We start from the raw sequence: 24,264 nt of genomic DNA, 5'->3' as shown, positions 1-24,264 counted from the left end.
ATGGGAAATTCTTTGAGTAATCTGTGTAATTCCTCCTCGTATTCATCAGTGAGATCTTTAGAAAAACTTTTATTATATATGGTGTTAAACTTTTTTTTTCTCCATCTCCTGTATACAATTCAACTTGCTCAAGATGACCATGGCTCCTTTATCAATCTTTAGCATCCCATTTCATATAGCTGAGATTTTGTGATAAATTGGGTTTCTCTCTGATTTCACAGTCTGGAAGCAGGGGCAAAAGCATTCTATATGCAGAAATCCAATTCCATGTTCCAATTTTCAGGGCCAGTCTTTGCATAGTTCTTTTTGTTGTGCTTTTCCTATGTGTTGAAGTAATATGCATTGTCATGGTGTGGCGAATGAAGTGATACTTGCAAGCTGTGGTCTTGGATGATGTCAATGTCCCTGAAATATTCCTTGAATAATAAAAGTCAGAAGAAAGTCTCCAAATCAATACAGAACTGTATCATGTTTGTGGGTTTTGAAGTCAGAGGGAAAGGACTTGTGAAAAAACAAATTGCTCTGCCTGGCTCTGCACTCAGATGAATAGATTCACAATGTTATTGTCCAGGTTCATAGTGTCCCTGCTGTGGGCCATGCAGGCCTGTTCATTAACAAGACACTTTATTTTTTTTTCCTCAGTGAAGCAAACTGCCTTTTATAGATTTTTTTGTTTTCTGGAGAAACTTTGTCTAATTGAACGGAAACCTAGTTTTGTACATATGATTTCAGATTTCTTTTTCAAACTCTTTTTGTTTGCTGTACAATATAACCGATATAATTTGGAAGTGATCTTTTCTAGATCTCAAAATAAGTATAGCTGGAAAGCACTACAAGATGTTGAAGGTTTGGTTTCTTTGTCTAGCCTTGCGCTGATTGACCGTCTTGCAAGACATACACTTTTTTCCACAGGAGTGAACATATTCCTGACTTATGACACTACCCTTATGACACTACTGTAATTCCACACATTCAGATACAGTGTTAGTTAAAAATCAGAAGCTTTTCATTTCCTTTTCCATTATAGAAAGAAGAGAGAAAATGGAGGAGCAGGTCAACATGATGTTGCACAGGTTTGCTTTTCTATCAACACACCTAATCACATCATTATACTTGAATAGCATCCCAATTGTCTGGATTTTTTTAGTATTGTCTATTTAAAGAACATGTACTTGTTAAATAAAAATGGCTCCAATAGTGGCTTACAAAAATCCCTTCAGTGGGATCTTGGTATGCACTAGAATTTGATTCTACAACCACCCAGGGACACCAATATCTACAGATGCTCGAGTCCTCATTATATACAGTGTGTGCTAAAATGAATAAAATGAATGGGAACATATCTGTACTCAGATTTGCAACCTGTCCCGTTCTGGGCTGACATGTCTTGGCTGACCTGTTCCCCATATCTTTTTGGTTCTTTCTTTTCTACTTTTGTGTCCTGGGCTTTAATATTTCTTTTAACAATTCAGGACAAACAAAAGTGAAAAACAGTGGATGGGTGACAAAGCACTAGATTAGATAGCTTTTAGGTGTTTTTCACTTCAGTGTTTCTCTAATATTCCAATAATTCACAGATTTCAATAACTGAAGAAGCAAATGGATGCAGTAGCCATCTGAAGAAAGCAGCATTACATTGATATAACCAGTAGCAATTTCAGGATTGTCAACAAGAAGAAAAGAGCAGGTATTATAGGATAACTTTAAAATGCAAGCCTTCTTCTACCCCTATTATACAAGATATATTCTTTTTGAAGTACTAAATTTAAGCTCATCAAAACAATTCTGCTTTAATAAAATATGAAGATGGAAGATCATAGGTTACATTACTTATGTCATTGGCAAGAAAACTGTGCATAATTCTTTATCATGATCAAAAACATAGCCATGGCAATCTTCCTTACCCATACATCACACACTGATAACTTTTGAATATAATTTGGCATCAATTTCAACAAAAAAAAAAGCAAAGTTATCTCTTGATTATAACGTCAAAACTAAAATATAATCTTTTAATTGACAATAATTTCCCTACTTCTACCAAGAACTGGATGGTGTGCCACATTCTATATATACACAGTTCTTATGTTAAAATGTACATACCAGTTGCTTGAACTTTGCATATCCGAGTAGGTATAGTCAATGATTGAGGTCGTGGGACAATGATATGCTTTGCTGAGCCAGCATGACTTGTCCTGGTGCTCAATAAAGATGGGAGTTCAGCTACATTAATACTTATTAAAAGATTGAAGTCATAGGCTGCCACCTAGAGGGTGCATTAAAAAGTCACTTTCTTAGGCAACAGCAGATATCAATAATTTATCAAAATTTCACCTGAATGCCTGAGGCTTCTAAAGACTTTGCACTTGGACAAGAATCAGTCACAAAACACGGAAGGGAAAATTCATATCACAATCAAATCATAGAAATCATAAAAATGTAGCATTTATCACAACAAAGAGAAGAGAAATCAATATCATACAACTGTCAATACCTTAACATTTCTAGAGGAAATTAAATACATTAGTCAGTACCTATCCATCCAGGCAAAATATTCATTTAGTAAATGTGTACTTTCTTTTTTCTCAGCCACTTGAAGTATCCCTGACAGGAATACTATATTATCCAGCAAACAATATTCAAAGGCACATATTTTCCAAGCTGAACGTAATATTCAGGAGTAACTACTAATAAGTATTTCTATTTCTGCAGTCATGATATAAAAGGATTTCATCTAAATACTAAATGACACTAAATATTATTTTCTTTCATCTTGTTCATAACATTTCTTACAAAACTAGGACAGACATCTTTCTATCCAAAAACAACCTTAATCCATATCTGATGTATGCATCATGAACTGCAACTTAAAATGTGGTTAATATTTGAGCTGACAGAAAACACTGGCATATAAAAGACCAACACAGAAAATAATAGTTTTTAGACTAGGGAGGTAGGGTAAAAATCTAAACAATAAAATTCAGGGTAACAAAAGAAATACATTTCATGAGCTTTTGTTATTAGATCTGATAAGTTTCATCAACCAATACTAGTTAAACATGCATGCAAAAATATTGTTTAACCCAAAGAAAATAAATTTCACAGCTGAAAGAATGAAATGGAGGGAGGGAGGAAGACATCCATCATAACAATATTTCCAGGATACATCTCTTGTCCTTAAAGTTCTTCTAAAAAAATAAACCCATCATCCCATTTACTTGGATCAGCTCTCAGGTAGAAGGCTGAAAAGCCCTGGGATGGGAAGAGTAGGAGGAGAATGAAGCAACTTCATATGACTTGGCACAGCCTGGGTGCAAACAAAGAGAAGAATGGCAGGAAGCTGAGCATCCAAACCACTTTCTATAGACTTTTCTGCTGTGTGAGCATTCCCCTTTCACCCACCTAAGGCCTCTTGGACTCAACCCTATGCTAAAAAGTAAAGAGTGGAAGTGAGAGGGAGGAAAGAAAGATTTCCATCTCTCCCATCAGCCCAAGCAGAAACAGCACAGCTCTGCCTGCTCACTCTCCCTCTCTTGCGCCCACCTTCCCATCTCCTTGCCTTGGCTGTTTCCCCCAGGAACTCAGAAGAAAAACCCAAGAAGACAGCCCTGTAGCAAAGACAAATTGGCCAAACCAGTCCCTGCAGCTCCAACCAGGTGTCCTTCCTCACTCACTTAGTGTTTGGATCCCCTCCAACCTTCCTCCTTTCAGAACCTGTCCTTGAGCAAAATGTAGGCAAGCTTCATCAGCATACATCGTAAAGGCCTCTCGAATCCATGCTTGGCTGTGGGACTGATGCTCTCAGGTGCTGCTCTCTCTGTCTACCTCTCACTGTGTGTGTGCCCCCCACAAGCATATACACACTCACTGCTCTCCAACCACAGCAGAGAAATAATGTTGTGTAGAATGACAGACTTTTGGGCTGCCAGTGTGTGTTGAATTGGAGGTGAAGGGAGATGGCAAGTGGCTGGCCAGTTGGCTGGCATAACCAGTGGCAGCGGGAGTAAGCACAAGAGTTCCAGAGGAGATGGAGCTACAGTTTGGATGTCTGTGACTGAGAGAGTATATTACACACACTCAGACAAACAGAGTGGCATGTGTGTAGCTCTGCCTTCAAGAAAACCCACCCCCAATGCATGTTAGAGCAGCATTTGGAGTGAAGAAACAAAAAGCAAGTTTGATCCCTCCACATCTCATGCATACACATATACACCCCCGCAAACAAAGTCCCAACTCCTTGCACCAGTTGAACTACTAATTACACATTTAGTGGCCAAGAAGTGCAGAAGAGGGATCTAAACAGCAAAGATATAGGATTAGTCAGCTCAGCCTGGGATATTTTTGAAATACTTTTAAGATTTATATATTTATGAATATATACTTGATGGTCTGAGGCAACAAAAATATTGAAATGGCATGTATGTTAAAGAAAAGGTTAAGAACCACTGCTCTAAAGAAAATAATTAAGAAATGATTTATGTATTTCAAGGCTCAAGTGGGGTTTGACTCTGTTTAAAATAGTTTGTAAAACTGCAAACTCACTAGTTTTAACATTGTACTGACAAGGACAGGGCAAATTCTTTGGTTTTCAAAATACCTTCTATTTCGACCATTATATAATTCTCTAAGCTTTCTGTCCTATTATTTTTCAAAGAGTATAAAAAGTTCAGAACAAAATATCATGATGCTCTTTTTGAGGAAGGATCAAAAGAGCTTTTCATATGCTGTAGCACTTGTACAGAGAAGCAAATTTTGAGTTGTTTCGTGGAACTCTCCAATGTCCTTGTCTTCATACTTTGAGCTCCTGACGCATACAGTCAGAGTGTATTTAAAAATCCAAGTGACACATAGTACTTCTATATTGTGTTTATTTGTTTTACTGTAATGGCCAACAGCTCTAAACAATAAATTAAATGATTATCATTAATTGTTTAAATATTTAGAATAGTGAAGGAATAGCAACAATGACAACATGTAACCCACTGGATGACCCTGGGTAACTCTGTCCACCTAGAAGAAAGCAATGGGTAATAATCTCCTCTAACTAAATCCTGTCAAGAAAATCCTATGATAGAGCCCTCATGGTTCAAGTTTAAGACACACAACAATAACAAAGGATTTACAGCATGCTAGGAAATTTTTGTATGGTTTGAATTTTTAGTGCAAAAATTATTATCTGAAAAGAAGAAAAGCTCCTGTTTCCAAAACAAAATCCACCCCAACCCACACATCCCTTATCACGTGTTTAACCAAGAAAATTTTATTACACATCGCAGTAAAGATCACCTTTGTTTTAAAAGTTGCACCGGGATTAGAATGTACTCCTTAAAATATGCCTGCAATTAAGTGAAATCTAAATAAACAACTGCAGACAGTACTTCTCTGGTTTTCATTTTAATTGGCAGCTTTTGCTCATGGGGAAACTGCATTTTTAAAGAAGATTACTGAATATTTATGATTATTTTAAATTGGAAAATTATATCCATAAAAAACTGTTCTAACTTAACGCTCTTGAAAATGAACAGTTTAACTCGAGGGATCTGACAAAAACACAGAAAATGTACTATACCTATTATTAGATTCTATATTTTTGTGGCAGCTTATGCAACATACAGTCAAGACCTCGGTATCCACAGATTCCACCATCCATGGCTTCAAAAAAATTCAAAAAACAAACCTTGATTTTGACATTTGACTTAAGGGACACAATTTTACTACACAACTGTAAATCATGGGACTTCAGTATCTGCTGATTTGTGTATCCATGGGAGGGGGGTCCTGGAATCAACCTCCAGAGTATATCACAGGCCCACTATATAACTCCAGCAACATTTCACCAGCATTTTTGAAAGAAATTTTAAGCATTGTGGCCTAATTCTAAGTTATTAGAACCAGTGCATTTTAAACAGTGGTGGAACCTAAGATGTCTCCAAGTAGATAAAACAAACATTTTATACTTTCTAGTGACTTTTCTCCCATCTACACTGAAATAACTGTGTTAGTTTAGTCCTTTTAATAAAAGCTCACTCCCAACCTTTCCCCTTAGATATGTTGTTTAAATCATATTGCATCCCTATACAGGCAGTCCACAAGTTACAAACAAGATAGGTTTTGTAGATCTGTTCTTAAGTTGAATTTGTTTGTAAGCTGAAACAGGTATATTTTTTCAGTGTAACCACACACACACACACACACACACACACACACACACACACACACACACACATATATATATATATATATATATATATATATATATATATATATATATCAGAGAGAAGGGCAAACACCCCAGTGATGTTTCTTTTGCTGCCTGCGCCCCTGTTCAGAAGATTTTGCCACACTTTCTGTTCCCATGATAATTGGATTTTGAATAATTTGGCTTGTTTTGGAAACAAGGATTGGTGAGAAAGCTTCATCTGAAGCACATTTTCCCCATGATAACTCTTCCAGAAGTGAATTTCCCTTCCTAAGGGTAGATTCATTGTTGTCTCCTCCCTTTACAAGCAGGACACGCTTCAAAATATGAGAAGCACTGATCTATGCCATTACTGAGATTGCAGTAAGCAACACACAGTGTGTGAGTTACCTACTGTCCTTAGATCATTTTTTGTGGGTTAGAAACAGACTAGCCTATTAGGGGAAATGTATAGAAAAAGAATCACACACCTGGAAGGGTCTAGAAAACATGGGTCACCTGGAAAGTGAGCTGTGCTGCCTCATTTAGCCAAAATATATGTTGCTGGTTTAAAACCCGGTAATAATTTGTGATCACTTCCACTTCAATAATAACCTTGGAATACACTTTCTCTATTCTCTATTCTCTTTTCCATGGTGCCACTTCTGGACTTTTGGAATGCCTGGGTGGGGAAATGGCAGTGGCAGCCAGGAGCAGCTGGGCTTCTGATGCACCACTGGTGCTTTCCCCTCTCTCTAGAATGACCTCACTTATCCACAGATCATATCAAAATGAATAATTTTGGCCCCCAAACCTGCTTATAATTGAGATTGATTTATACATGAGTACACAGTGATACCTTAACTTGAAAGTTTAATTTGTTCTGTGACTGAGCTCCTATCTCAAAGGAAATTTCCGCATTGAAATGCTATTCATCTGTTTTGACCCCCCAAAGAACCACACCATTTTGTTACATGTTTTTAAATTTTAAAATGTACTTTATAAAAAAGAAATAATGTCTAAAAATAAAGCAGAGTGGGTCATCTAAGCAGGAAACAGCACATCTCACTAGCACTACATGCATAACACCCTAGTTGGGCCCCTTGGGTACCAGCCACAGCAGGCCACCACTGCCCAGCCAGCCTTTTTGAGGATGAATTCACTGAAAAAGATCCACTTAATAATGATTAAAATATCCAGCTCTTACTTATAAATCCTTCAAAGCAGGCAAGAGCAATCTTCCAAAATGGACAAGAGCAAGGAGCTTGCCCCTGAAGCCCTGGTTAAGATGGCAGGTGGTGTGCTTTTGCGCTAGCGCCACCTCTCACGCTAGCTTGTAACTTGGATCTCTGCTTATATCTCGAAGCAAAAAAAAACAAACCAAGCAGTGGCTCATATATCAAAAAACTTACAGTTGAGGTTTCACTGTATATGTATATGGTAGACTATTTGTCCCTGAAACAAGATAGTGCTACGCATCAAAAGTCAGGGGGAAGGGCATACTTGCCATCAACATTCATATGCTCACAGATTCTTGTCAAACAGTTTTGAGTTTTAAAATATATACAGTGTTCCCTCACTTCGCGGTTCGCTTTTCGTGCTCTTGCTGTTTTGTGGTTTTTAAATAAACACTCAAATATTAGTATAAATCATAAAATAATATTAGAAATCCTTCTCTCTACTTCCTTCCTAAGGAGAAGCCTAAGGAAGGAAGGAAGGAAGGAGCCGAAGGGAGAGAAAAGGAGACCGAAGCAGCTTTGTTTTCACCTCACAAGGCATGCGAGTGCTTGAGAGGCGAGGAGGGGACAGAAACGCTACTTGCCAGTGAGATTGTAAACAACACAAATATAGCGTCCCTACTTCATGGATTTTCACTTTTCGCGGGTGGTCTTGGAATGTAACCCCCACAATAAGTGAGGGAACACCTTACATATATTTAAGAATATGCATAGATCTATATATAAATCTTTATATTATATGGTAGATCTATTTTATTTCCAAGTCACTCAATTACTTGCTATTAAAAGTAATATTATGGAGAATAAGCTTCCATGCCATACAGGCTGATGCATAGCAATTTTGTGATAAGGGTGACATGCTGGTTTTTGTAAACAGGATAAAAGCAAATGATTTTCCCAAATGACGAAAAAGATTGGTGAAAATAGTATTATCTCAAATATTTACCTCTTTTGGTGTAAAAATCAGTGAACATTCCAAAGATGCATTTGCATCTATGATTGTGGAATACAGAGAAGGCTGTTCCGGTATATGTTGTTCATCTTCTGGAAAAGAGTTATATTTATTGTCAATGAGTTACTTCAAGAAGGATGGAAAGGCTCAAAATAATTCAGCAAATGGCTGCAATGTCCACCCCAAAACTGATCTTTTTATGCACATCACCCAAAAACATATCTCTAAATCTTCTAACCCAACATCCAGATGCTGTTGCAGTAAGTATTAAAGTAACTGGGATATGTTCCCAAACAAGCATGTTTAGAATGAGTCCTAAGTGCCCTCAAAGACTACAATGTTTGTGAATAGTACCACTGCTAATATTTATATGTATTCACAGACTTTCTTGTTCAGCTATCATAAAACTATCTCTGCCATCAAAAGCAGAACAAGAATATCCCCTGTGGTATATCAACAGGAATTATGCTTGTGGGCAATAATGGAGTAAACAATCTTAAGCGATCTTGACATAAGTGGTCCTTTAAAGCACTTCCAAGTTCACTAAGCCAACAAATCATGAATGCTACGTGGTTCTATAACGTTCAACTTCTTCGAAATTGCTAAAGTCTACCTACATGGACATAGTTTCTGGTTAACTTGTCTTGTTCTGCATACTGTTCTGTTTGATGTTGCTATGTTGTAGAACGGGTAGATTAAAAGTACATGGACAAAGCTAAATCCACCTCACCCTTATTTTCACCACAATGAACAACTTAAATAATTATAACTTTCTGAAGATACATCTATATATGGCCTGAAATTGCACTTTTTTAAAAAAAATCTTACTTTCTTAATTCTGGTCTTTTTTATTCTGATATTGAAAGAGTGCCTGAATAGGATCCCAGTCACCATGTCTATGGCAGAACAAGTCACTGTCAAACTATTTTTACCATTATTTCATTCATAAAATAGTTTCCTGAAACTTTGGGCTTACTTACTTAAAATTCAGCCATTTTACTATAGGAAGAACGTCATTTGGTTAACCAAGTAATCCATTACAAAAAATATTCCAGAGAACAAAAACTAAATAAATACCTGGCCGAAGAGCAAAATGTAGTTTAAAGACATCATGGTTGGATAAATCCACTGTCACCATGGCATGGGTTTTTCCTTTATTCCGAATAAAAAAGGGAATTTCTTGGGATGAGCCAACATACACACCAGGAAAGGTAAAGGATTGCTATATAAAAAAGAAAACACAAGAATCACTTAAATAACGATGACAAATGCAATTAGCTGTACTAAGAAATGCAAGTCGAAGGAGGGATCAAATATTTTGAACAGAATATGTAAAAACTCTTTTAAAAGAACAACTCTATTCACTGTATCATGTTACCAACAATTTTGAGTCACTCACATCTAGATATATGTGTAAAATATTTGACTATATTGTACACAATACTGTTAAAAAAATCATACTGTGCTATCGATTTCATTAGTTTTGTGCCTTTGAAAGATAAATTTAATAAACACTCTTCCTTATCCAATGTATATATTAATATAAATCAACTAGAAGGCAGGACATTTTTTGCAAATAGCTAGGTTTTTTCAGGCTAAACAAATGTTATATGGATGTCTTATTTGAGTATCCATGATGAAAAAAAAAACACTAAGCTAAACACACCAAGCTCCCCACGCCACTCCTCATAGAGCTTGGCTTCCAAAACTTTGATAATTTTAGTTAGCCTTCTCTGGATATGGTTTAGCTTCCAAACAACACCTCAGATAAAAACGAATTAATTAGAAACCCCATTACATCCAGGCCTTTCTGAAAGGCCCAGGTCTATTAGGGCATTGGGCCTGTGAGTCTCCACAGCCATCTTACTTCTTCAGGCTTTGAAAAGCCTGGAGGAGTGGGATGGCAAACTACAACTACAACTATAGTTAAATCCAGAAGTCTGAGTGGCTGGTTTTAACTTTAGTTATACAGGTTGAATTGACTAACAACACTTACTAGTGTGATTATTCTTCATTTACAAGGTAAATTTACATGCACATGACACTTTTGTCTCAATAATCCTGCATAGTAGAAAACTCCCATGTACTTTTGCTCCTCCTCTTACTGCTATAGCGTGACCTAAAATTCTAATGACTGTCCATATTGTCTTATCTGGATAAAATTGAGATCAATAACAACATCTGTAAACCTTGTGAGAATCTGTAGGTTAAGCTATGAGATGAAACTCAGGAATACCAGCCTCCCACAAATGCTGGCTATCTTTTCAAGCTTTGCCAGCTTTACCCAAGAGATGTGCTGGAACCTGGGGTTTAAGCTGAACTGAAGAAGAATGCAATAACAACAAAAGCTTGTCTCTCAACTGATACAAGCTCTTATTAGCTATCAAAGTTTTTATTGAATCCCAAGGTCAGAGATGTTCAGCAAAATTCCTACCAATATCTCTAGAAGTATCACGATGGGAAGATTTTTCCATGAACCACCATTTGTTTCCGAATGTATATATAAGAGCTATCTTACCTATCCCCTACTAGAATTAAAAGTTGAATCTTATTGTCAGTTTTAATTAAAGTAGAATCATTCTGTCAATGGGATTTTTCTAATTGTAGTCATGCTGAAGCAATTCTTTCAATATGTCCTCACCAAAATAATTCAGGTGAATACATCTACACTTATATGACTTGCAAGAGATATAAAATCTACTGTTTCAAACCTCATAAACCTAAAATAGATGTCATCAAGAATGTTGGATAATTACCACACTGACATCGATGTCAGGAACCCCTACAGATCCACCAATCCTAAGTTCCAAGGTTTTTGTGTTCTGTACTGCCACCTAATTAAGGGAAAGAGAGAGAAAAGATTGATTAAATTTGCAAGTACCTCGCACTTGAATATTGTCTCATGTAGAAGTTAAGATACTACTATTACTAAAAAGACAACACAGTTAATTACAAATTCATATATGATATTTTATACTGATAATAATTAGGAGGAAAACACACAGTGCAAGTTATAGGTGTTCTTGGGACCTTTATATGATCATGTATAGTAAATACCATTATGAAATATAAGAATGGTTCAAATGAACATTAAGAGAAACTCTTAGTAAAATAGTAATATCTTTGCCTTTGAAAAATCCTACAAATCTCTTGTGAAGACTGGTGGTCAAACATGAAGTCACAGATATTAAAATACTTCCCAAAGGATAACTACTGAAGCAATTATTTTCCACCATCAATTTCACTGGACCGGCCACGTTGCCCAAATGCCCAATCACCATCTCCCAAAGCAGTCACTTTACTCTTAGCTCAAGAATGGAAAATGGAATGTCGGTGGACAGCAAAAGATATTTAAAGATGAGCTTAAAGCAAACTTTAAAAAATAGGGAACCAACACTGAGAACTGGGAAGCCCTGGCACTTGAGCATTCTCACTGAAGGTCAGCTGTTATCATAGTACTGTGGATTTTGAAGAGGTACAAATAGGGAGAAATGTACCAAGAGAAAGGCACCTCAAGCGAACTCTTGTCAGGACCACCTTCCATCTGGAAATCTATGTTCTCACTGCCAAAGACCATGCAGATCCAGAATGGGTCTCTATAGTCACTTATCAAGACTCTACCTTTTGAAGACACACTGAAAAAATGTGGGTGATTGGGAAAATCCCAGCAGACTTCAAGGACATTATTATCACCATTCTGGACCATCCTCCTGAAAATCAGATGCTCTGATAAATTTATGAACAACCTGTGTCTCCTCCATGAAAATATGATGGTAATAGGCTTGGACACCAATAGCTCCCAAAGTGACCCGTTTAAGGTGGGTTCAGGTGTCAAACAGGGGTGCATTATTGCCCAACCTATCGGACAGATGGCAAGCAGGTCAAAAGTAAGGTCACAAAAACTTCTGTTATAGAACTCCATTAGGCTGACAATAATGTAATCTGTGCTCATTCAGAAAAAGACCTGCAATCCACTTTAAACACCATTGTAGAAGCATATGAAAAGTTTGGCCTCTCACTTAACATCGAGAAAACCAAAGTGCTCTACTAGGCCCCAAACAATCCCTCTGCAATGCCAGAAATAAAGCTTAATGGTCTAACACTAGAAAATGCTGACCATTTCCACTATCTAGACAGACACCTCTTCACAAATGTTGATATGGATGCTGAAATACAACACCATCTGAGCTCTGTGAGTGCAGCATTTTTCGAATGAACAGACAGCATTTGAGGATCAGAACATTCGAAGGACTACCAAAATGCTTGATTATAAAGTAATTATCCTCCCTGTTGTACGCCTGTGAAACATGAACGGTCTACAAACATCATTCTCGGCTTCTGGAACAATTCTAACAGCACTGCCTTCTAAAAATCCTGGAAATCTCTTGGGAAGACAGGCGGACAAAAGTCAGAATTCTGGAAGAAGCAAAGACCACCAGAATTGAAGCAATTATTTTATTACATTGTCCGAATGCCTAATCATCATCTCCCAAAACAGTTACTTTACTCTCAGCTCAAGAATGGAAAATGGAATGTCAGTGGACAGCAAAAGGGTCTTAAAGATGGCTTTAAAGCTAACCACAAAAAATGTGGAATGAACACCGAGAACTGGGAAGGCCTGGCCCTCGAGCATTCTAACTGGTGATCAGTTGTTACCAACAGTGCTGTGGATTTTGAGAAGCCATGAATAGAGGAAGAAAGGAAGAAACATGCCAAGCGAAAGGCACATCCAGAAAAAACCTTGTTGGGATCGCCTTTTTTATGATTTTCCCAATCAGACCCTTTCCTCTAAATTGCATTTAATACGGTGGGTTCCTCAATTCTCTTCAACAAATTTGCAAAGAATGTGGGGAAAAACCAAAAACAATGAAAACTAATTCCCTTTCATCCATTTCGATTCAAAGTTATCTGTTCTGATGCATTGAATTCTGCTCACAAATCTTTATATTCAGTCCCTTGTCATCATCAAAGGTATTGGACCATTTGGTTATTGTACCAGTTCTGAGACCTCCTCCAAAGTAGATTCTGCTATGTATAAAGGCAAGTTTTGAGAGGCTTTTTGATGGAGGTAAAGTGGATTGAAGAGTGTGATGTGTGATGATGTGATGTTTGAGTGTTGGATTATGATTTGGAGAATAGGGTTTGAATTTCCAGTCAGCCATAGAAACCAGTGTGTAACTTTGGGAAAGTCACTCTCTCAACCTCAGAGGAAAGCAACCACCTTCTGAACACATCTTGCCAAGAAAGCCCCATGATAGGGTTGCCTTGGGATTGCCACGAGTCAGAAACTTCTTAAAATCACAAGAGTGAGTTAGTTTGCAAATGAAATACTCCCTATTTATCCTATTACTTTTATTTTGATTCTTCTCTAATTAATCCATTATACTGTTTTTGCCTGGTTGTTTTATTGCCATTGCTATTTGTTTTCTTAGTTTTGTTGTATGTTTCTGAAACAGCAAAATTATAGAAGCATTTCGTAAGAAATGCATAAGCTATCCCCTGTAGGATTTCAGTGGAGATAATGCATGCCTGAAGCTGGTTCTACACAGGGGAAAAGTCCGGTCCAGACTTTTGTCCCCAACCAGCAAAAAAAACCCATTGGGGGGGGGGGGGCAGATTCCCTGCTGGACCTTCCGGCAGGGCATCCAGACACCAACAAAAATCACCCAGAAAAGCTTTTAAAAGTAACTATTATTTATCTGGCTACCATTACCCTGCTGCCGGCCCTCTCCTGATATGTAGAAATGTCATGCCAGGAGAAGGGCCGGAAGAAGGATAATGGCAGTCGTATAAGTCATTTTTACTTTTTAAGGCTTTAAAAAGGGTTTTGGCAAAAGGGTGGGGGCTGTATTGGGATTTCCGGGCTCCAGGAGCCCAGAGATCCCAAGACAGCTGTGTGGATTGGGCCCAGATGTCATGCAATGCGATCCCCTGGCCCAATCCACACAGGGCCCACAGCTGGAAAGAACCAGGTCTTCTGAAACACCCAAGTATTTCTAGGTGCCAAATTAATTCGCTTTTACCTGAGGCATCATTTGGTCACCTCAGGTGAAAACATGGGAGCTCATGCATTTTGCAAGCTGTTTGGATGTGCCCTGAATCCTTTAAAGAATGATCAAATGTAAGACCTACAGTTGGTGGCTGCATCGTGGCAGACGTGTCCCCAAGGCGCTCCATGGGGACAGCCAGGATTCTGAGCTAGGGTGGCATTCTCCCCCTCCTCTCTGTGGCAGATCGAGGCCCGAGAGGTGCACAACCGGCCGACAGTGTTGAAGAGGGCGCCTCCCTCAAGGAGATGTTCCCAAAGATGCCCAGCAGCAGTGTGCACAGAAGGGCAGCTTGAATCCCAGGCACAGGAGTTGACAGACTCCCTAAAGGCCACTTGCCACCAACATTGATTTGCAAGAAGAACTTTAAAGAAAGAATGCTAATGAAATAAAACATTGACCTCTGAGGAAAATTGGTTTTATTGAACTGATAAGGACATAAACAGTGACAATACGAGGGATTGAAAACTTAAAGAAAACTCAAGACGCGGAGGTAAGGAAAGTGGGGGGCGCAAGGTGGAGAGGAGAGAAGAGGCTGGAGGAGGAGGAGGAGGAGGGAGAAAGAGGGGGAAGCAGCTGACGACCGATCGTACACTTAAAATCCGTCATCATGACCTTGGGGACTTCTTGTTATGTCTAGAGGCTTGTCTTCATAAACAATTGGAACACTGAAAAGAGAAGCTAGAGAGACAGGAAGTTTGGAAGCATAAGGATTGGAGGACTAAGTCACGGGAAGAGAAAGAGGAGGAGAGGAGGGAAAATAATAAGCAGTAGCCTGAGAAAGATGGGTTGCTTACCTGTAACAATGTTTCTTTGAGTGGTTATCTGTGGAATCCGCACATATGGTATTGATGCCTAAGCAATACTTTCGGAAACTCTCAGCTGTGAAGCTTTGGCTAAGCCCCGCCGTCTTCCGCATGAGGCATATAAGGCCCAGTTGAGGATGTAGCCACAGTTCCCGCCGCCGCCGGCAGCAGCTAAAAGCAACATGACATTCAGCAGGGAGGATGGGCGGGGATGTGCAGATTCCACAGATAACCACTCGAAGAAACATGGTTACAGGTAAGCAACCCATCTTTCTCCTTCGTGGTGTCTGTGGAATCAGCATACATAGTAGACTAGGAAGCTACTCACCATGGCCGGTGGGCGTCATGCCACTGCCAAAAACAAGAACGCTCTGCCAAACGCTGCATGCCGCTTGGATTGGAGGTCCATCTTGTAATGTGTGACAAAGGTCAATGGCGTGGCCCATACGGCTGCACAACAGACATCCTCCAAAGCTATGCCCTGATGGTAAGCTCTTGTGGAGTGGCCCTTCACCTGAAATAGAGGCTCTTTGCCATTCAACTGGTAGGCAAGCTTTATCGTAGCCACAACCCAGGCTGATAGCCTTTGAGAGGAGATGGGTATTCCTTGGGATGACATGCGATAGTGAAGGAAAGGTCTAGGTGACTTCCTGGCGTCTTTCATTCTTTCGAGATAGTATGATAATGCCCTGCGGACATCAAGGAGGTGAAGAGAGCACTCTAGAGGAGTTGTTGGAGCTAGAAATAAAGCTGGTAAAACTATATCCTGCGTATTATGAAATGACAAGGCAACTTTTGGAAGGAAGGAAATATCTGTCCTTAGTACCACCTTGTCGGCGTGAAATCGCATGTAAGGAGCATCTGCCCGCAAAGCACAGAGCTCACTAGCTCTCCGTGCTGATGTTATGGCCACCAAAAAAGCCGTCTTCCATGAAAGATGGCATAGTTCTGCTGTGGCCAGCGGCTCAAATGGTAGCTTCGCGAGTGTAGAGAGGACAAGTTGGAGATCCCAGGCAGGTGTAGGTAACACCCTGGGAGGATTGATGTTCTTATACCCCCGTAGAAGAAGTTGTATCATGGGGTCCTGGAACACTGAAGGAAGACCTTCCTTCTTCCTATATGCTAAATAACTATTTTAGAGATGACAGGGCCAAACGTCTACCCGCAAGGGAAGCCAGAAAGTCCAACAATACTGGTGTGGGTGCTGTGAGAGGATCACAGCCCCGCTGGTTCACAAAAGAGAAAAATTTGTCCCACTTGTGCTCATATGAACGCTCATATGAACGCTTTGTGGAGGGACGATGTGCTGCTTCTAATATCGTTTGAACACTTATAGAGGAAGGTGTCCCAGATATTCCCGGTCCCAGGGTTACAATGCGACCGGGCACAGTATAGGTAACACTTGGTGTTGTCCTCCGATGCAAATAGATCGATGATCGGCTGACCCCATTCCTAAAAAGGCCGGTCCACTTCCACTTGGTGTAGCGACCACTTGTGGCTGCTCAGTGACACCCTGCTCAGGTTGTCGGCCAAGGTGTTGTCCTGTCCTGGGACATGGATTGCCACAAGATGAATGCTGGATACACCATTCCCAAACCTGGATGGTCAACCGAAGGAGGGAGCGGGAGCGTATCCCTCCTTGTTTGTTGACATACCACAGGACTGCAGTATTGTCTGTCCTAACTTGCACCATTCGGTTGGGGAGGACATCCTTGAACATCTGAAGCCCTTTGAAGAGCACCAGAAGTTCCAGGAAATTGATGTGGGATTAGGAGTCCTGTAGGGACCACTGGTCCTAGACAGTGAGCGATCCGGAATGCACTCCCCACCCGTGCAGAGAAGCATCTGTTGTTATCATTCTTCATGGCCCACGAGGACGAAAGGGCATTCCACTGCATACTTTTGCACGAACCATCCACCAACGCAGGGAGCGTTGAAGGTTTGAAGAAACCATGCCTGTAACGGCTGCATCATGAGCTGAGCGTACTCCATGACTGATGTTGTGGATGCCATATACCCCAATAGATACTGGACACACTTGGCCTGTATGCATGAAGAATGACAGGCCTCGCTGAGGGCCTTCTGAAGGGATTAAAAGCGGTCCACTGGCAAGTAGGCTCTGCCTGTGAGGGAATCCAGACAGGCTCCGATGAACTGAATGCATTGTCATGGTTGAAGGTGGGACTTGTCCCCACTGACCACTAGACCCAGGTACTGGAGAAGGGAAAGGGTGAACCGAATGGAAAAAGCATGGTCGCGTATCATAAATGAAAGATATTTATGATAATGGGGTGCAATAGGAATGTGAAAGTACGCATCCTGGAGATCTATGGTGGTGAACCACACCCGTTCAGGTAAGAGAGGGGGGGATAGTAGATAAGGTCACCATTTGAAAAGTGCAGGAATAGATATATTCATTCAACTCTCTCAAATCCAGGATAGGACGCTGACCGCCGTCCTTCTTGGGGACTAAAAAGTACCGAGAGAAAAAAGTTTCAGACAAGAAATCTGGGTACAATGGGACAATTGCCCCTTTATTTAATAAAGCATGAATCTCTTGCCAGAGAACATCAGATGGCTGTGTAGCCTTCACGTAGCCAGTCTTTGGTAATGAAAGAAACGCAAGCCCATAACCATGCTGTACTATGCTTAGGACCCACGTTTCCATGGTGATTTGTTGCCATGCTTGGGCAAACTCCGCCAAGCATGAGCCACAACTAAAATGCACCCCTGTGATGTCCCAACAACCCTTGGGCCGTGAACCTGACTCCATTGTGGACAACAGCGATGAGGAAACAGGTTTAGTGCCAATTCAGCAAGACTCTGCCCCATTCCAGATGTTCCCTATTGACAATTCTAGTTCAGTGTTCATTAAAAAGGGCCTTGAAACGAAGTCTTCTCTTCCCAGCTCTCCTCCCTTTGATAGGAAAATGTTTGTACAAACGAACAGACAGGAGAAAGCTGGACAAAGACGAAGCACGCGATTAGCAGCAAGGGAATCTGCTGATTAACCTATTTTCCCCTGAGAACTCTAAGGGAGGATTGCATCTGGTCAAGATGTTGTTCTAGCTCTTTTCCCTTGGGAAAAGAGCAGTGGAGACACCTGTTCCAAGGGAAGATTCGAAGTTCTTAAAAGTTCTGTGCGCTGGCTAGCCAGTGCGGAGTCAACGTGTCAGTTTGGAGGATTAACTTCGCTTCCAGCCAAGTGTGGACTGCGTTTAAGTCCACTACCTTCCAGCCTTGCCGTGCCTTGCCTAGCCATGTTTCTTGTCCTGTCTTGCCGTGATTCCAGCCTTGCCTAGTCGTGCCGTGTATCCAGCCTTGTCCTCAATCCTTGCCTTGGACTTGCTTTTGAACTTAGAAAAAGACTTGGACATTTCCCCACTCAAACTGCTTGGAAGTTTGAGTGTGTTTCAGTTTTTGGATTACAAACTTTAAACTCTAATATTATATATTGGACAATTTATTACTGGACTATATTTGACCTTCCCTGAAAGGTCTATTGATGAACTATATCTTCTGCTTAATAAAGATACTAGATTGTTTATTGGCCTCGGTGTATTGGTTTCCAGTGCTCTCGCAGCCAGGGGCGTCACAACCCCTGGTAGAGGATATTCCTGCACCGCAGGTTCCAAAGAGGAAACAGAGGTAGAAGAATTAGGGCCCACCACCGTGTGCGCCATCACCTTTACACTCAGGGTAGCATAACTATTTATGGTACAGTAAAAGGAAAACCAAGAAAAATTTTGGTAACCACTATATTTGTACCTCTTTAATCAGAGTGTGGGAAAAATATAAAGCGAAGTTCTACATGAAAATCCAATGCTGGATATCACCAATAGAAGCCAAACATAAGAGAGAATTAGCAACAGAAAATTGGCTTACATACAAACAAATTCTTTAAAAAATCGGACAATCAAGACTATACCATAAAGACTCATTATGAACTTAAGAAGGAACATCCAAAGATAACCTGGTTTCAATATTACCATATAATACAATGTTACAAGGAAGATTCAAAAATAGGATTTATACAAAACCAAGGCCCCTGAGAAATGATAATGCAAAAAGAAAAAACAACCATCAAGACATTATATCAGTTACTATTACAATGGTCAACAGAAGAGGAACAGATCAAAAAACTGCCAAGTAAAGTGGGCTAAGGACACTGGACACAGCATAAACATTAATCAATGGGAAGAAATTTGGAATAAAAAACTAAAATATACTACAGCTACAGAGATTCAAGAAAACTGGCATAAGATGTTTTTAGATGGTACTACACTCCAGTCAAATTAGCTAAATTCAATAAGCATATTTCGCACAAATGTTGGAAGTGTAATAAAGGAATTAGGCACCTTTTCTCACCAATGGTGGAAATGTAAAAAAAATTAAAGAATATTGGAATAACGTACACAAAGTAACACAAAAAATAATACAAATAAAATTTCCTCTACTACCTGAAACATATCTGCTGGGCATATCAAATATAAAACTGAACAAAAATCAAGATAAATTGCTTTTCTTAAAAGGGACTGCGGCAAGACTAGCTCTAGCCAAAGTCTGGAAACAAAAAAATGTACTTACCATCAATGATTGGATTTTAAAATTATTCGCTATAATCCAAATGGACAGTCTGACACTATTGTAGTTGGGCCAGGGGGCAATAATACTACTACTAGTAGAACTGCTAGCAGGAGAAAAAGGGCTAATGGTGAGCAGGTGCTTGATGAGGAACAGCAAGCAAAGCGGGTCCGGGAAATACTTATGGCTCCGTCTGAGGAAGAAACGTTTGAAGGGTTCTCTAGTGATGAGGAGTCCATGCTGGAAGAAGATGGGTTAACAGAGAGTAGAGGAACTAAAAGGTCAACTCGGGAGCAAGAGTCAGATGAGGAAAGGGAAAGAGAAGGTTGCTTACCTGTAACCATGTTTCTCCGAGTGGTCACCTGTGAAATTCGCACATATGGTATCCCTCAGCTATGCTGACAGCTTACGGAACCTTCTAGAGCTTTCTAGATCATATCTGGCCGAGGCCCCGCCCACTTCCCTATATATAGCCCGTGCAATGGGCAACCGCCTCAGTTCCCCTGCCGTGACAGCAGTAAGGTTAGAGGCATGACTATAGCGGGGAGGATGGGCGGGGATGTGTGAATTTCACAGGTGACCACTCGGAGAAACATGGTTACAGGTAAGCAATCTTCTCTTTCTCCATCGTGGTCAACTGTGAAATACGCACATATGGTAGATTAGCCTTGGATGGTGGGAGTCATGCCACCGAAGAAAAAAGTATTGCCCTTCCAAATTCTGCATCCTTTCGAGACACTGCATCAACTTTATAATGTCTGATGAATGTCGACGGGGTAGCCCAGGCAGCTGCTCAACAAACCGCCTCCAAAGGGACACCTCTCACGAACGCTGTGGACGTTGACATAGACCTCGTAGAGTGACCCTTCAGATGTTCTGGCAACTCGCGACCTGTTGACTTATATGCTTGATGAATCGTGGCAACTATCCAGGCTGACAATCGCTGAGTTGAAACTGGAGTACCCCTAGCATCTTTCCGATATTTTAAAAAGAGTCTTGGGGACTTTCGAATTTCAGATGTTCTATTAATGTAAAAGGCAAGTGCTCTTCGGACGTCCAACCTATGGAGAGATTTCTCTAAGTCTGATGTTGGATTTTGAAAGAATGCTGGGAGCACTATCTCCTGTGATGTATGAAATCTAGATGCTACCTTAGGGAGGAATGCGATGTCAGTCCGTAAGACTACTTTGTCCTTATGAAAACGGATGTATGGTGCATCCGAACGTAGAGCACACAATTCGCTTGCTCTTCTTGCAGAAGTGATTGCTACTAGGAATGCTGTTTTCCAAGTCAGGTAAGTTAACTCTGCTGTCGCCATTGGTTCAAATGGGGGTTTTGTTAGAGAAGATAGTACTAATTCTAAACTCCAAGATGGTACTACAGGGGTTACTGAAGGTCTTAAATTCCTGAAGCCTCGAAGAAAAAGAGCTACTAATGGGTCGGCAAAACACGATGGGAGACCGGCTTTCCTCCTATACCAGGACATTGCCGCGAGGTAACATTTCAACGACGATAGTGATAATCCTGCATCTGCCAGGGAGCCTAAGAAGTCTAGAATAATATTGGATGGTGCTGTTTCAGGTTGTTCACCTCTTTGCTCTGCAAATATTGTAAACCGTTTCCATTTATACGTATATGATTTTTTTGTCGATGATCTGTGAGCAGCAATTAAGATCTTTTGTACTGAAGATGATACTGCCTTGTTTACAGTGTTGGACGTAGTCGCCAAGCTGTCAATTTTAGAAGGTGTGCGTCTGGATGTTGAACCATTCCTTCCTGCTTCGTTAGGAGATCCGGGCGGGTCGGTATCCGAAAGTACTCCCCTCTGGACAGTTTTAGGAGAGTTGAAAACCATGGTTGACGTGGCCACCAAGGGGTTATTAGGATACAGTTGGAATTGTCCTTCTGCAACTTGGATATTACCCTCGTGAGGAGGGGAATCGGTGGAAAGGCATAAAGGAAATCTTCGTTCCATGGTTGTAGAAATGCGTCTCCCAGACAACCCAGCCTCCAATTCACTGGTTGGCGAGCATAGTACAGAGGGCATTTCGTATTCTCCGGTGCCGCGAAGAGGTCCACTGTCGGGACTCCCCAATATTTGAATATTTGCCTCACTGCATTCTCGTGTAGGGACCACTCGTGGTCCGTGAATGGTGTCCTGCTGAGTTGGTCCGCAAGGATGTTTTGCTCTCCTGGTAGATGAATTGCCCTCAAATCCACATTCCTTTCGATACACCAGTTCCAGAGACGGACTGAGAGCTGGAGAAGCTGAGGTGAGTGTGTTCCGCCTTGTTTGTTTAAGTAATACTTTGTTGTTGTATTGTCCGTAATGACCTGGACTACATGCCCTGTGAGTGCTGGTTCGAACGCTTTTAACGCCTTATCGACCGCAAGTAGTTCTAGGTAATTTATGTGTTCTTTGGCTTCTTCTTTTGTCCAAATTCCATGTACAGTCAAGTTTCCTGTGTGGGCACCCCATCCTTGTGTGGAAGAATCTGTAGTTAGAGTTATTGTGGGGTCTGATGGTTTGAAAGGGAGTCCCGCACAAACATTGTTGGAATTGGTCCACCAGAATAGGGATTGGCGGACCTCCAGTGGGAAAGATAATCTTATATTGTGGTTGTGAACCAAGGGGTTGTAAGTACTGAGGAACCACGCCTGCAGGATTCTCATGTGTAAACGGGCATGTGGTGTTACACTTGTTGTCGAAGCCATATGACCTAGAATTATTTGAATTTGTCGGGCCGTTATATGTTTTTGTAGTATCACTTTTTGAATATTGTCTTTCAAAGTTTGGAAACGGTCCTCTGGAAGAAATGCTTTCTGTGATACCGAATCTATAATGGCTCCAATAAACTGGATTGATTGGGTTGGTTCCAATTGGGATTTCTCTTTGTTCACAAAGAGACCTAAAGACTGGAGAAGAAATAATGTGATGCCAATATCGATTAACAATTGATTACGAGAATCAGATGTTATTAACCAGTCATCAATATAAGGGTAAACTGTGACACCTCGTAGTCGGAGGGCCGCCGCGACAACAGCCATGCATTTTGTGAACACCCTTGGGGCTGTTGTCAGACCAAAGGGGAGAACATTAAAGCAAAAAGCTTGACTTTCGATCATAAATGACAAGAACCTGGAATGTTCTGGATGCATAGAAATATGGAAATAAGCATCTTTCAAGTCAATCGTTGCAAACCACATTCCTTTATTTAGTAAAGGCAAAATCTTTGATAACGTAACCATCCTAAACTTTCTGGGATTAATATATGCATTTATCCCCCTTAAATCCAAAATGGGTCTACGGCCCCCTCCCCGCTTCGGTACTAAGAAATATCTTGAGAAAAAACATCTAGGTAACTCGTCTTGGCTAAGGCGTCGTATTGCTCCCTTATCTAGCAGGGTTTGTATCTCTTCCCATAGTGCCCGGGAAGGATCTGTAGTGCGAATTATCCCGACTGGGGGATTATTGAAGAATTCAATAAAGTAACCATACTCTATAATTCTAAGTACCCATTTGTCTGATGTGATATGACGCCATGTTGAAATAAAAGGGGCTAATCTAAATCCAAAAACAGGTGAACTCGAGTTCGTTTCTAAAGTTCTTATTGATGAGTGGTTATAACTTGCCAACGGGCAATAAAATAACGTTTTAGTCATAGTTGTTGTTCTTGATATTTCGCTAAAGCCGACGCTTGGGGCCACTTTGGTTTCTTGTTTTGCCGGTGGTTTGACCCCTTTGCAGGTAAGGTTTTCTTTGTGATTGGTATCTAAATTGTGGTGCCTTTCTAAACTTACTATAATTTCCTCCCTGTGACCTATCAAATCTCCTGAAATAGGGTGCTTGTGGTGGTTGCCAACGTTGTCTCTGCTGGTAAGTATAATTTGGTTGATTGCCGTACTTAAACATTGTTTGCCTCATTTCGTGGCCATGTTTGAGATTGTCATCAGTGGTGGCATTAAAAAGACCTAAATTGTCCATTGGGAGGTCCTCTGCAACAGCACGACCTTCTTCTGAGAGTGCTGACGCACGCAGCCAGCCATGTCGTCTTATTGAGGTTGCCGTTGCAAATAATTTACCAGCAGAGTCTGCCGTATGTTTACCTAAATCTTTTTGTAATTTTGCAAGGGATGTTGCTTCTAGATGAAATGCTCTGGCCATTCTCTGTTCCTCAGGAGGTAAATAGTCAATTAATGGCTCTATTTTAGACCACAGAAAGGATTGATATGCTCCCATATAAGCCCCATAATGAGCCAATTTTGTAAATAGGGCAGCGGAAGTATGTACTCTCCTTCCTAGTGCGTCTATTTTGCGTCCTTCTTTATCCGGTGGTGTAGGTATTTGTCTCCTTAAGCGTTTTGCGTGTGTTGCGTCGGCAACCACTGAGTTGGGTTTTGGGGGGCGTGCAAGCCATTCCGCTGAAGAAGTGTCCAGTTTATACATATTCTCGACATA

General features: G+C 40.6%; 1 protein-coding gene across 8 annotated transcripts in view; it reads right to left on the bottom strand.

Annotated features, from left to right (window-relative positions):
* Window positions 1–24,264, bottom strand: part of cfap47 (cilia and flagella associated protein 47) — a 411,656-nt gene that overhangs the window by 341,955 nt on the left and 45,437 nt on the right. For 7 of the 8 annotated variants that reach the window (XM_003218926.3, XM_062977173.1, XM_062977171.1 and 4 more), the window contains exons 19-22: window positions 11,125–11,202; window positions 9,446–9,590; window positions 8,363–8,460; window positions 2,104–2,266 (exon numbers count right to left, since the gene is read on the bottom strand). In XM_003218926.3, the coding sequence (XP_003218974.3) occupies window positions 2,104–2,266; window positions 8,363–8,460; window positions 9,446–9,590; window positions 11,125–11,202 (484 nt within the window). The remainder of the gene's footprint in view (window positions 1–2,103; window positions 2,267–8,362; window positions 8,461–9,445; window positions 9,591–11,124; window positions 11,203–24,264) is intronic. The other variant, XM_062977169.1, reaches the window with a different exon arrangement.

The sequence above is a fragment of the Anolis carolinensis genome, chromosome 3 (assembly GCF_035594765.1).
Source record: "Anolis carolinensis isolate JA03-04 chromosome 3, rAnoCar3.1.pri, whole genome shotgun sequence".
NCBI lineage: Eukaryota > Metazoa > Chordata > Lepidosauria > Squamata > Dactyloidae > Anolis > Anolis carolinensis.
Note: the sequence above shows the minus strand (reverse complement) of the source record. Positions and strands in the feature narration are given on the sequence as shown.